This window comes from Miniopterus schreibersii, assembly GCF_964146895.1.
Source record: "Miniopterus schreibersii genome assembly, chromosome: 8".
NCBI lineage: Eukaryota > Metazoa > Chordata > Mammalia > Chiroptera > Miniopteridae > Miniopterus > Miniopterus schreibersii.
In genome coordinates, this window is record NC_138109.1 from 44,440,964 (window position 1) to 44,455,232 (window position 14,269).

Sequence of the window (14,269 nt, forward strand, 5' to 3'; positions counted from 1 at the left end):
GCATTTCTGCCTATTGAAAATTATTCCTAAGTGATGCTGATAGTGCCAGTCGAGGGATGATACTTTGAGAACCACTGTCGGACTACAGCAATACTGTCAAGCCTATGTGATGAAAAAGAAAAATCACCTGGAAAGAACTTATTTTTTAGAAACAAAATCTTGGGTCCCCTGCCAGATTTTCTGACTCATGACCTTCATGGCAAAGACTAGGGTTTTCTATTTTAAACTTTGGGTGATTAGTATGATTAGGCAAGTTTGGGAAACTCTACACCAAATTTCCATAAGTTCCCACCTGGTACCAATGGATAGGTTTGCAATATGGCAGTAGTTGTGCGATAAGTCAAGGGGAGCACAACCACTGCGTTCTGTAACCCTAACATGCTGGCCCTATAGGCTGACCATATAAGCACACTCCTTCATTTCATGAGCAGGTTCCCTGGGAGACAGCCTTAATACCAATTGGCCCGGGTACCATGATTCAGGCCAGAGACCATCCAGAAAGAGGCTCGGGTTCTATAGCTTTTACTGGCAACTCTCCTTCTTTTCAATTCCCTCTTATCTCATAGTCCACATCTTGCTCTGAATATTAATGGAGGCTCTAGCTTCAGGCTGTTTCCTCTTTAATTCAGCAAGCTCTTGCTTGTGAGTTATGCTCTAGGAAGTTTTATTTCAAAATCACCTTCTAATTTTTGTTCAGGGAGAGTTTTGCTGGTACCTGCAGAGGAAATCCTGTTGGTTCAGCAGCTGACTGATAGTAATTCAAGTTAACTCTTTAAAGGATGGTTAGAGATTTGCAAAGAACTTGTAGTAAAATTGTAAAATTGCTTAGGGTTCTATTATGCCCATTTGCTGCTTTGGCACATACATAATTCATGTCTCTCAGATACAAATCCCAACCACTTACTCGAAATTGAGGCATCCTGTAAATGACTTTTTTGGGACCGTATTTTACCTCAGGAAATTTATAGTGGTTTTCTACTTAATGACCTCACATATCTCATCTTTAATCTTTGCAGCAAATCAACAAGGTAGATGTCACTTACTCTCTTTTACAAATAAGGAAACTGAGGTTGAGATTTAATATAGAAATTTTCAAGGTCACTCTCACTAGTTGTGACACTCTTTCTCAGTTTTGTCTGCTACCTCCACCTGTGGGTGTAGGGTTGAAATTCAGCTCCTATGCAAAGGCAAGAAATGACGTACTTGACTAAAAGAGAAGCTATTTTATACGCAGGCTTATATTTATCTCATTTATTTTTTAAGAGCAATAATCCCATATTCAACAAATATTTACAGTTGTTTTCTTCAAGAGGCCTAAAGAAGACTCTCTTCTATGCTCAAATTTAAAGGCTGAGCGAAATGGCACAACATCAAAGAGGAGAAGTAATTAGAAAATCAACTCTCCACCCTTACCTATAGTGTGCCCACCTCGTCGTCTTAAATGTCACCCACATTAGACTGCACTCCAGTCACTTACACTCTCCATCAAGTTTTTATTTAGCACTTTCTATGTGCTTAGCACTGTGCTGGACTCTACAGGTACAAGAAATATACAAAGCATGGGTCCTGCCCACAAGGAGCTTACAATATGGTTAAGTATTTAAAAACAAACAAACTACAAAAGCTTTTAAAATACATATTGTACAAGTTATTTTTTATATAAAAAAAGCATTTCAGATAATAAAAACGAAAACCAAAATAAAACCTTAGGACCAAAATAAAATGAAAAGCACTTTTATCCATGGGATGAGCCTAGAGATATTTTGAATTAACAAAAATTCAGTGAAAGCCTGAATTAATAGAAAATATGAGCGCAAACATTTTAAAGACAGAGATTAAACATTTAAGTATTTATAGTAATTAAAAGTATATCAACCAAGCTATATTTTACGTAGATTCTTAAGATACCCCAATAATTACAATCATCTTAACAACAGATTCCTTTGGGATGTGCTTCCAACTACTGAGGATGTTGATAAATTTTGTTCTTTTAAGTAGTTTATAGGGTTTCCTTATAACCTGGATTTCATCATCTATTTACTTTTTAAATAGACAGTAAAAATTCTTATAGACAGTAAAAATGTGGATAAATTCAGCTTTGTCTAAATTTTTATGTATTTCAAGGACCAAAGTCCACTTACAACTACAAGACACATATACACATTTACATATAAGAGATAATTACTCTGACTCTCTCCTCCTTCCTTGAGAGAATTTGGATAAATATAGCTCCTGATGGAAGCTCAGTCTTCTAACCCTAACATGCCTTGTTTTGTGTGTGTGTCTTTTTTTCTCTTTCTCTAGCCCTACGATCTTGGCACGGCTCGCACGCCTCTTCACGTTACTCTGGCACAACCTCTCTTGGGAGCAGCACAGCTGGGATTTTGTTTGTTTGTTTGTTTGTTTGTTTCACAGTGGGTTGCAGTGGTGCTGAATAAAAGTACTGGTTCTGCAATACGATGGAGGTGGGAGTAGGCAAGAGTTCATTTTTTCCAATGCAGAAGTCATAGGTCTAAAATTACACCTATATATTATATGTAGTCAAGAGCTAGGTCTATACAGCCCACTTATAAAGCACATTAATACCACATATTTATTTTACATATGGATCCCATAGAGCTTTACAGTAATTACTATAATTACAATAAAATGTAGATCAAGCACCATTTCTCCACATGTAATGTTTTTTACAGAGTTCCTAAGAAACTTATTTTATCTTGAGGTTTAATTCTATCCTTACTATAACCTCATTGTATAATTATGAGGATCTGTGTTTATTGAAGACAATAGAGAATAAAAGATGAAGGCATTTGTTAAACATCAGTAAGTGTGTTACTGAATCATGATCCAGAATATTTGATGTTATAGAGCTTACTATTTTGGGTGAATTTAGTATGCAATGGATACTTTTTCTGTGAATTAAAAAGCATCTAAAATATTTTATACTGACATATACTGTCTCTTTATCAGATTTCAAACTTATTGGACAAGGATTATTCCTAATTGAGAAATATCTTTACCAAAGAGTCATTATTTTTCAAACATTTCCAATCATTTTTTAACTTTATTACTTTCACATAAAGAGCCTCAACAAACGTTATATTGAACTGCCTGTGGTTATTCTGCCTGGATGTAGAGTTTCAGGTCAGGAGAGTTTAATACAAAAATCCCAAATTGAACAACATGGAAACAAAGGGCTTTCTACCACATTTGTTGAAATGTTCAATGGCTGATCTTGTACATAAATTGTTCCTCTGTTGAGAATTTACCAAATAAATAGCATCTTTCTTGGTGTCAGGTACTGGAACTGGTGCTAAGAGAGCTACGAAGAAAATCTAAAGAAAGAGTCCTGACTCCATGAAATAAAATTTTGTCAAGGGAAAAAGACATTCATAATGCAAATAGTTAAGGAACATTACAGTACTCCTCAAAATAAGCACTATATGACTTCAGAGTTATGAAGAGAGGTAAGAAGAGAACAAAGATATTTAAATTGTTCAAGGCTGAAGAATAGGTGAGATTTGAACATGTGAGAGATGAGTAGGTTTTGCATGGGCAAAATTAATCATGAGGTATTATAGACAAGAATAACAGCCAGGGATCTGAAGCTGATTCTGTCCATGACATTTAAACCCACACAGTAAGGAAGCCAGTTTATAGCTGAAATTGAGAACTCATATCATAGAGTTGGAGATAAGCCTGGATAAAGAATTAATCACAGCTAACACTCAGTACCTTTTGTGTTACACTCACTTTACATACATTATCACAGTAACCTCACAGGTAAGTATTATTAGCTTTGGTGTGTAGATTTATTCACTGAGACAGCATGAGGCCAATTAACTTTCTCAAGGTCACAGAGCTAGTGGGTGAAACAGCCAGATTTAAATCCAAGTTTGATTCCAAAGCCCATGCTTATATTACTACAGCACATTGTCTTATAAATGGAATATCATCGTATCAAGTCTCACGTCCTGCTGTGCTATTGGGAGAATCTGGAATCAAAATACTTGAACTTGGATTTGATTTCCTGTATTAGCCATGTGACATTGGACAAACTCTCTGTAAACTTTACCCTCTTTTGTAAAAATAAAATAATAAATAGATGACAGTTAGACAACCACAAAGGTAAATGATAGACAGATAGATGCAACAGAAGCATGGGCATTTGTATTGTTAAAAAATTCTACTTGCTCAATAGAATGTGTTGAATTTAAACCTGAATCAAGGGATTGTGTACAGCATCTGCTTTGTGCTAGTTATAAGGCTATTTCAAATACAGGTTTGAATGAAAATAATTTAGTTTATAACCTATTCACAACTGGTTCAACTATTTAAGAGGAATGACTCAACTATTTTACCTTAATTTAGTTGGCAGAAATGACAGTGGAGTCACAGACAAAATAGATTTCTTCCTTTCATAAAATGTCACAAAATTTGATATTTGATAACTATGTTACTTATTCATGTTGACCTTTTTATGCCACTAGAGAATAAATTTTAAGAAATCCTGGACTGATAGTGGTGAATCAGAAGGCTGTGCTGGGGTGTTTCATTGCTTTAACTCAACAGTTAATCATCTAGCCTCATTATTGTTTTTTATCACACTTCAAGAGAGCCCTCAGCTTCATCACTCCATTGAGTCTTCAAAGACAGAGAAATAAGAATTAAACTGATGCCAGAGTTACTAAATGACACATAACTAGAATATAGATGTAGGGACTTTGAGTTCCACGCTTAGCAAGGACACAGCATCTCCAAAAAAGTAATCACACATTTTGCACAAATAACTTTTGTCAGGGTATAGCACTGCCTTCAATTGATATACTTTTGTTATTTCATTAAATTTATGTCCTGCTAACTGAATTCTGCTCTCAATATGTTGACTTTATGTTATCAAAAACTTATACTGATTTTTCAAACTCATATTGTAAAATCAAAACAACCACAAAATGTAAAGGTGTCCTCATGGTTGAAATTCAGGCAAAGGTTTGAAATTGGGGACAAACTCCTGGAAAATAGGTTTTTCTTTTTCTCACTTTTTCACCAATCATCATCGGTGTAATCCTGCCCAACTTCTTAAATATATACTCAAAACCCAGCTCAAGAAGTCAATTTAACCCTCAGAAGCATAGGTTAAAATAACAAACCTATTCTCAGCAGGTATTACTGACCAAAAAAAAAATTAAAGTACAAAAAGATCAAAATGAAGAAACAATCCAAATCAAAATATAGAATTCTCCTTCTCAGGTGGGAAGAAATACACAAATTCAGGGAAGCAGGAATTTTAAGAAAAAGTCCATCTCCATTCTTTCATGACCTGTTAGAATAGAGAGAGAAAGATGTAGTAAGCATAAATAGGGATATATATTTTTTGATGGTGTGAAGAGTAAGATGTGAGTAAGAATATAAATGCTTTAGACATCAAAACATTCTGGTATGAAGTAATTACATGTACATTTTGAAAATAAAAGCAATTTAAATAACTTTGGATTTTGAATCACTTAAGCTGTTGGATCATTTATATGCTATGTGTATGCTTTTTCTGAGTAACTTTCCTGGCTTCCAAGTTTGTAATCCAGGTGAGTTATCAAGTCATGAAGCTACATCAATTGTAGACACATTGAGTGATCAAATAATCTTGCCATGAAAACAGACCCTAGTCAGTATATAACTATACCTCAAAAAAGGTATAAGGAGAAATGCTAAGTGAAATAGACATAACCTGCAATTTTTTGTCCTATCAAACCAACAAAGTAGTGTGTGTGTATTTTTTTTTTAAGATAATATACAGTGTGGGTTAAGGTGAAGCAAAGCAGAAACTCTCACTCATTGCTGAAGAAATTTTAAATCTATAATTCTTTTGGAAAGAAGTTAGACTATATGCACCTTTAAAGAATAGTATAATTTTACATATTATTTATTCTTTAAAGTAAATTTATGGTTAAAAAACAATCAAATATATTTTAAAAGCCTCTGCATTTCAATTTTGGATTATGATTTAGCTCTATTCATCATGGTGCCAATTTGAATACAGATTATAATTAAGCAAACTACAGTGTATCCTTTTAATAGACTATTATATAAATATTAAAATTACTTTAAAAACAATTTGTGAATAATCTAGGGAATTCTTATTTATGTTAAGTGAAACAAAACAGGATACAGTAATGCACATATAAAATTATCATAAGTATGTAAAACAAAATCAAGAAAAGTGCAGAGGAAAAATAAGAGAAAAATAGACTAAAATGATGGTGGAGTTTTCTTGAGTAAGGGAAGTAAAGTTTAGTAAGCTACCTTTCTTTCTAATATTCTTTATTTTCCAAAGTTTCTGCAAACAGCCTGGTTTATTTTTATGATGAGGAGAAAGTATAATAAGATTTACTCTAAAAAATTAAAAATGAAATTAGAGTACACCTACTAATAAAGAGATGGGAGCTGGATATCTCCCCTTATTTTCCCTTCATTTGTTTTCCAGGGGAATCTGTGTTTAGAAAAAAATAGTGCCCAGATTATGTGAATTATATGTATGTATATAGAGAAAGGATGTAAGACCATAAGGTGAACTGAGAAAAACTTTTATTGGCCTCGTGATTTGTAAGCTATGTTTCAGGATCAACCAATTGATTCGTATCCTTCAGATGTGTTGTGCACCGTATTTCTATTGAAAAACACATTCATATCTTCCCCAGAAGAATAAAAGTCATTATCTTTCCGTTACCTCAACCACGGGACACCAAATGGCCAAAGAAATTGAGCTACTTGAATGTCCAACCCATCATAACAACTTATACTGAGTAGGGGAGTTATTATACCCAGACTTAACCAGGAAATGAATAAACAAACACGTTGACTTTTCACTAAAATGAGGAGTTCAACCTATGCAAAAAGTCAAGCTTGGAGCTTTTCACATTATCTCATTAAAATAAAAAAAATCCCACAATGCCATACTACCCCGAAGGCTACTCTTGCAGTTAACCCTACAGTCAGTAACAAAAATATTGAAAAGAAATGTTTGAGGGAGGAGAGGCAAGTGTTCAAAATTTAAAATGAACAACTATGTATCATATTTGGCATTATGTTCTGTTTTCTAGTGCTTACCCATTAAATTACAGGGTTTATACAAAATACATCTAATCAAAAGGGCAAGCAAGAGTGTACTAACCATATGGAGAACATGCCAAGTCCTGCTGTCTAATTAAAACAGGGGTAGCTTAGCCTTAAAATACTCTCCGAAACTATTCTTACAATGAAAAATCAGTGACATGCAGGCTCTTTCAAGACATGAAAATTGATCAGTCACACGATCAGATTGGACCCGGTTTCAGAAAGTTACCAGTTGGAGGAGATCTAAGTGAAGTTATAAAAACAACAACGGCTCCTCTAAGGAATCCAGGCCTCCTTAATCAGACAGGGGTGCTTAATTTCCATTTTATTCTTAGAGACATTCCGCCTTTGTCACACAAACTCAGATCAGAGCAGGGAGATGGGGAAAGTCTATGCTGTAAATCCAGGCAGTTCCTAAATCTCACCTTTCCAAAGGGTCGCTCCACATCAAGGTTGAGGAGCACTGGTGGGGTAAGGAGGTGGAGCTGGATGCATAGTTGTTTTTGTGGTGCCTGATCTGTGAACAAACAGAGGGTTTCAGTGGACAGAATTATTGATTACGTCTCCTTTTGTCAAATGAACGCTTCCTTGAACATTTTCATAGAAAAGCAAAACCAAATTTTGAATATCAGCTCACATGGGCTATGATTCAGTAAATAAAGATGCTTTAGCTATAATCTTCCCAAGACTTTCTCATTCCTGCCTTCATGCTTTAACCCACACTATTCCTCCCCAAACTTCCGCAACAGGTATTACTTGAGAGCAGAGACCATGTCTAACGTGAGGTTTAACTCCCTAAAGCAGTTACACAGCACTTGCTAAATGCTGAATAAAAACTCACTGACTTCAAATGATTGGTGTAGGTGAATCAAATTCTACTACTTTCCAGCTTTCAGTGACTTCCTGTTGCTTCTAAGATAAAAACCAGAATTCTTTTTTTAAAAAATATATCTTTATTGATTTCAGAGAGAGGAAAGGAGAGGGAGAGAGAGAGATAGAAACATCAACGACGAGAGAGTCATTGATCGAGCCCGCAACCCAGGCATGTGCCCTGACCGGGAATCGAACCCCGATCGCCTGGATCCTAGGTCGACGCTCAACCGCTGAGCCACACCCGGCAGGGCAAGACCAGAATTCTTAACATGACCTCACAGGTCCTGTTTCATCTACCCCTGGCTGCAACTCCAGCTTTGTTTTTAACCTTTTGTCCTTGCTCTTGTGTGCTTGGGCCACAGCAGCCTTCTCTGAACTTCATGAGCAGCGTCATCCTCCTGCCTACCTCAGGACTTCGCACTTGCAGTTCCTCTGCCCAGCGTGCTCTTCCAGTCCCTCATCACCCTGCTGACTTTCGTTCATTCTTCAGAGCTCAACTTGAAAAGTCACTTCCTCAGAAAATATCCTGTTGACTAGGACTGATCTCCCACTAGGTAATATCCACTATTTTCAGGAACTCATGGTAGTTTGCAATTCATAGTTATTTGTGTGGTTGTTTATTTAATATTTGTCATTATCTCTAAGCTACAAATTTCATGAGAGGAGGACCCAGGCTTGGTTTTGTTTATCACTGTGTGTCCAGCAGCTACCTGGCACATAGGTCATGGTCAATAAGCATTTGTGGCATAAATGACCCTGAAGGCAATCCCTCAACAGCATTCTCCAAATACTGGATTAAATTCATTGGATGCAATAAAAATATTAAGAAAAGATACCTGAAAATATTTTTTCACATATTTCTCAGTAATTCTCTCACAAGAAATAGCAGATTAAAATTAAATTCTTACCAAAAAAATTGTTACAAGAAATAGCAGGAAACATTCAATGTGTTCTTAGTCAGTCTTTTTATTGGATTCCTAGAGTCTTTTTTCCCCTCAAAAGTTTGATTAACATCATTTTAAACAGCACCCCCCATCCCAAGTGGTATATTACATAAGATGTCCAGACAGACATGTAGTTCTCCAATTTTTGACTGTGTTAAGCAAAGAAATAGTTCCTGTTTCAGGGAGGCAGTGTTATTAAAAGGAAAACAAAATTACATGTCTTCCTTGCAACAAAAATTACACTTTAGTCAATATCTATTTCAGAGCAAATAGAAAAATTTTAGGGGCACTTTTTATAGAAATATTGTGGCTTTGGAAGAGTTGAGGTCAGAGTAGAAAAAACAGACTGGTTTTCTTATTTATTCTCTGAGACTTTCAGCAACACTGTGTATGAGAAGGTCGGCCCTTCATGTATTAAAGAACGGTATGGTTAGATCTGGTTCCTTAGACACTGAGTGTACCTTTTTGAATGAATGAATGAATGAATGAATGAATGAATGAATGATAAACCTACAAAAAGATCACTAGGTTTCTCTTCCTGATATTATGCTACTCTCGTTCTTTTTTAAAAAAATCCTCACCCGAGGATATTTTTCCTTTGCTTTTTAGGGAGAGTGGAAGGGAGAGAGAAACATCGATGTGAGAGAGACACATCAATTTGTTGCCTCCTGCACACACCCTGGCCGGGGCCGGGGATGGAGCCTGCAACCTAGGTATATGCCCTTGGCTGGAATCGAACCCGAGGCCCTTCAGTCCATGGGCCGACACTCTCACCATTGAGCCAAACCGGCTAGAGCATGCTACTTTTGTTCTTATTTAGAAGCCTGCTTTACTAAGTAAATGCACTTGGGATTGCATTCTTTGTTGGATCAACTTCAGAAGCAGATACTATAGGAATTTGAATATCATGTGTCTGTACAATGCCAAGTAGCAGAAAAAGAAACTAAAAAAGTGAGGCACTGCAAGGCTATATGTCAAGAGCCTGTAGTTCTGAAGTGTGGTATGGTCCCCATTACTTCTCTGGTGAGCCCTGTTTCTTTTATGGATATTCTCCACGATCGGCTCCATCATTCTCATGGGAAAACTTCGCCTCCCTGTCACACCTCATTTCTGCAACTTCCTCTGCCCCTGCATCCCATGGACCATTCATTTCATGCCAATTTTCTTTCCTATGTGTCTCTTTTAAGTTACTCCTTGTCTCTAGTCATTGTGCCTCACCCTCCTTGCCTAGTGCATTGGTTGGAACTGCATGAAATTGTCATTTTTGTTGGGTCAAAATGGTTGGATATTGGAAATTATACATGATTTCACCTAATGACAGCCTTTTACCCAATTGGTGTTTCTGACCCGAGTCTCTTCTCTGGAACACATCCTTCAGATTGTTTCTAAGGCAAAGCTTGACAAATCCTAAATATCTTAGAAGCTTCCCCAGTATTACAGGATAAAGTTCTGCAGTATCTGAGCCCACCACGGAGCAGCTCTAACCTAGACCTCCAGCTTTATCTCCAGCCTCTCCTCTCCTTGTAAACTCTGCTTTGATTCACTACACTACTGGCTCTTCAAGAGACCAGCCAATGCCTTTTAACACCTAATTACTGTGGAGTTTGCTACTCCCTTTCCAAAATGCCTCTCCCTGCTTCTGGCTGGAATTAATTCAGCTTCTCCTCTGAGACCAAACCTTTCACTTTCGTGGAAAAATATCAGTCCTTCTATCATATTTCCATAGCATTGTATACATTACTCAAGATGTACTTATTACATTGTACTTACTGACTCAGTTTCTCATACTCTGAGTCAGAGTAAAAGCCCAATAAACGTTTGTGAATTAAATAGAATGCTAAGCAAATGATTGGCCCTCCTCAATGGTTAACATTATGAGGCCAAGGACTGACCAAATCTTGTAACGCACATAAGAACTTACTAGGGGAGTGTATTTTTTGAATGAATGAATGATAATGACTATTTTAGGCTGAGTATTCCTAGATGCAGGTTCCGAGCCAAGGATTTTTATGCCAGTGACATCAAAAATGTGCTCCCAGGAGAAACCGGGAAGGGAGTGGGAACATTGGACAAGAGAAGAAGCCAAGCAAAGGTGAAATTTTAAGTGATTCCAGCCTCAGTCTGAACCTTTGGGAAATTTGGGAGTATAAATTGTACTTCGAAGTTTGTCCCATCTCTAGACAAGGGGTCTGAGCTTGTCTCCTCGCACATCCATCAGCCGTTGCTGCTTTAGGGAGGAATACAGCTCTTAGGCTCTCTGGCTGTGTCCATGGGTGAGCCTCTGAAGGTCGCAGTGCGAGCAGTTAGCAGCAAAGCAAGCAGGAGCTGGGGACTGGTACACAGAACTGGTATGTGGGTCGGAGAGGCTCTGGGTAGAACTCCAGTTGTGTGGGATACACTTCCAAGCAAATATTTGTCAAGTTAAGTTTATCTGGTAGAAGAGAAGGCTACCCATGTGCATAGGTTGAGGAACTCTGGGAACAGTGTCCTGTAAAAAATAACCTCTTCCTGCCTGGCTTGACTCAGTGTTTAGAATGTTGGCCCATGGACTGAAGGGTCCTGGGTTCGATTCTGGCCAAGGGCATGTACCTCAGTTGCAGGCTCTGCCCCAGGTGGGGCATGAGAGGGAGGCAACCAGCTGATGTGTCTCTCTCATGTAGATGTTTCTCTTTCTCTCTCCCCCTCCCTTCCACTCTCTCTGAAAAAGCAATGGAAACAATATCCTCCGGGGAGGATAAAAATAAATTAATTAATTAAGTAATGATAATAATCTTCTCCACCCCTGCTACTGATGCCTAAATTCCCTTTAGCTAAGGACAAAACTTTGTCATCAAATATTGAGAAGCGATATTTTAAAAGGGAATTACCTTGGGTGAAAGGGGAAAAAAATAGAAACACTATGAAGAACTTACCATATGTCAGGTAATGCCAAACTCTTTTACTTTTAATTCCATTTAATACTTTACCCCTTTAATATACAGTGGTGCCTCGGTTTTTGAATGTGATCCGTCCCGGAGACTGTTCGGGTTCTGAAACATTTGAAACCCGAGGGATCCACAGCCGACAGCTGGGCCTCAGGACCTTGCCCTCAGCGGGAGCCGCGTGGTACGTTCGACTCCCGAGGCGGGTTCGAAAACCGAAGCGCTTCCTTCCAGGTTTACGGCACTCAGGACCCAAAATGTTCATCGACGGAGACATTTGAAAACCGAGTTACCGCTGTACTGACTTTCATCCACACAAAAGTATAGGTCTCCCCTGAGAGTGCAGGATGTACAGGCACTAACAGGCCTCTCTTAGACATCTTAGCACTTAGCACCGTGAAGATGGTGTCCTTTATGGTCTTTATGATGCCCAGGATCTTCTGGCTCAAAAAAATTCTCATCCTCTGGTTTTAGCTAAGTTCATAGCTCTGCTGTGTTTTTACCAACTTGCAAAATATGCATGATACCCAATCTGCTAGCAAAGCTGGTCTTCCCTCTGGAAATGAGAGCCCAAAGATATGTTAATACAGCTTTATTTACTAAGTCGCAGGCTACGAGATATTTTTAAAGATTCCAGTTAAGATAGAAAGACTCTGCGTGTGTGTGTGTGTGTGTGTGTGTGTGTGTGTGTGTAAGGGACAGAGAGAGGGAGAAGGAGGGGGAGGGGGAGAGAGCGCTCCAATTTGAATTTGATTCTTGGACGGAATTATTTTCCTGTGGCAATTGTGGTAAAATTACTGAAATAGGAGTGGTCACACTGCGGCCCTTGAACACAACTTGTTTGGTCTACTGCCATGGCTTGGTGGCTGCTGGGCTGTCTGTGGTTTGGCTGAGGGTGCTGACGCCTGTGTTCCTGACTCTACTCTGTCCCTGTCTGGTGAACACCGCATTAGTTTGTCTGCGAGGCTTCTTCCAGAGTGACCTAGGTGCACCGCAAGGCTGTGGCTACTCATTCACATGCCATTGGAATTCTTTCTGCTCACCCCCCATCAGCTCACTAATTTCCCCCGTCCACTGCCTGGTCCTGAGCAGCTGAGGGGTAGGGTGGTCTGCATTGTTCTCTTCTGAAGTTCGGTGCGAAATCTGTAACATATTATAAAGGCTCTCTGGATTCCAGAGGAGTACAGAGAGAACTTTTCAACAATTACTTACCTCCTAACGCCTCTAATTACTGGTGTCCTTATTACAGATCGTCCAGCCCCCAGAGCTATCCCCTACCCCTCCTGCCTTTCTGTTCTCTGGCTCCATTCCATTCACCTTCAAATATTCACATGCTTCCTTATCTTGGGAAATAAAATACACAGAAACACCTGTGCTTGACTCTTGATTCGTCCCCTTTCGGTAAGCGTGGTCCAGTTCCTCACCTTCAGTTACCACCAGCTTCTCTATGTGATATATCTGCTACTCCTACTTCCTCTCCCTTCAGCTTCCTTTTAAATAGTAATCCAAATTATAAAGTACTTTCTCTTTGTCAGGCACTGTTCTAACCATTTTACAAATATTAATTTATTTTATTCTTTCAAGTTGGTATTATGATCATCTCCTCTGGACAGGTGAGGAAACTGAGGCACAAAGAGGTTAAGTAACTTGTGCAGGGTTATCCACAGGTAAGTAGCAGAGCTTGGATTCCAATGGAAGCAGCCTGGTTCCGAACACATGCTAACAACACTCCACACTTCCTCACTGTCTCCAACTCCCTATAACGGGATTTGATCCCCGTGACAGTAAAACTAGGCTCTTGGAAACTTTAGGTACTTACTACCATCTTTGGTATTGTAATACTGGGGCTAGATATATCTGTACTGCATGTTAAGATCTAATATTTGCAAGATTTTCCCTCTCTTTTTATACAAGTATAACAAAGCTTAATTTAGAATGAACAAATCATTCTGATGAGGGCTGAACTTAATTTTATACTTTCATGATCTATGAAAAGGGTTAATTGGTTAAAGTAATAAGTAAAACATATAAGTCAGTATAGGCAGAATTTGACTGACTCCAGGAGGGAAAATATGGATAATTTTATAATGTTTAAATGCAAACTCAGGCCTGGCCAGGCGTGGCTCAGAGGTTGAGCGTCGACCTAGGATCCAGGCGATAGGGGTTCCACTCCCGGTCAGGGCACATGCCAGGGTTTCAGGCTCAATCCCCAGTCGGGGGCGTGCAGGAGGCAGCCGATCAATGACTCTCCATCATTGATGTTTCTATCTCTCTCTCTCCCTCTCCTTTCTTCTCTCTGAAATCAATAAAGATATATTTAAAAAAATAAAATAAAATAAACAAACGCAAACTCAGTCTTCTGATACCAAATGGATTTTGCCTGACCCAGACAATGATATATATTCTGCACTTCTTGATTCC

At 38.4% G+C, this 14,269-nt stretch overlaps 1 protein-coding gene across 3 annotated transcripts in view; it reads right to left on the minus strand.

Annotated features, from left to right (window-relative positions):
* The window catches only part of PTGER3 (prostaglandin E receptor 3), a 160,172-nt gene that overhangs the window by 83,665 nt on the left and 62,238 nt on the right, over nucleotides 1–14,269 (minus strand). Inside the window, exons 3-4 of one of the 3 annotated variants that reach the window (XM_081145110.1) lie at nucleotides 7,536–7,627; nucleotides 1,477–5,320 (exon numbers count right to left, since the gene is read on the minus strand). The exons of the other annotated variants lie outside the window; for them this stretch is intronic. Of the exons in view, the coding sequence (XP_081001236.1) occupies nucleotides 5,314–5,320; nucleotides 7,536–7,627 (99 nt within the window). The 3' untranslated portion in view covers nucleotides 1,477–5,313. Of the gene's footprint in view, nucleotides 1–1,476; nucleotides 5,321–7,535; nucleotides 7,628–14,269 lie in introns of those variants that run through there. 3 annotated transcript variants of the gene reach the window in all.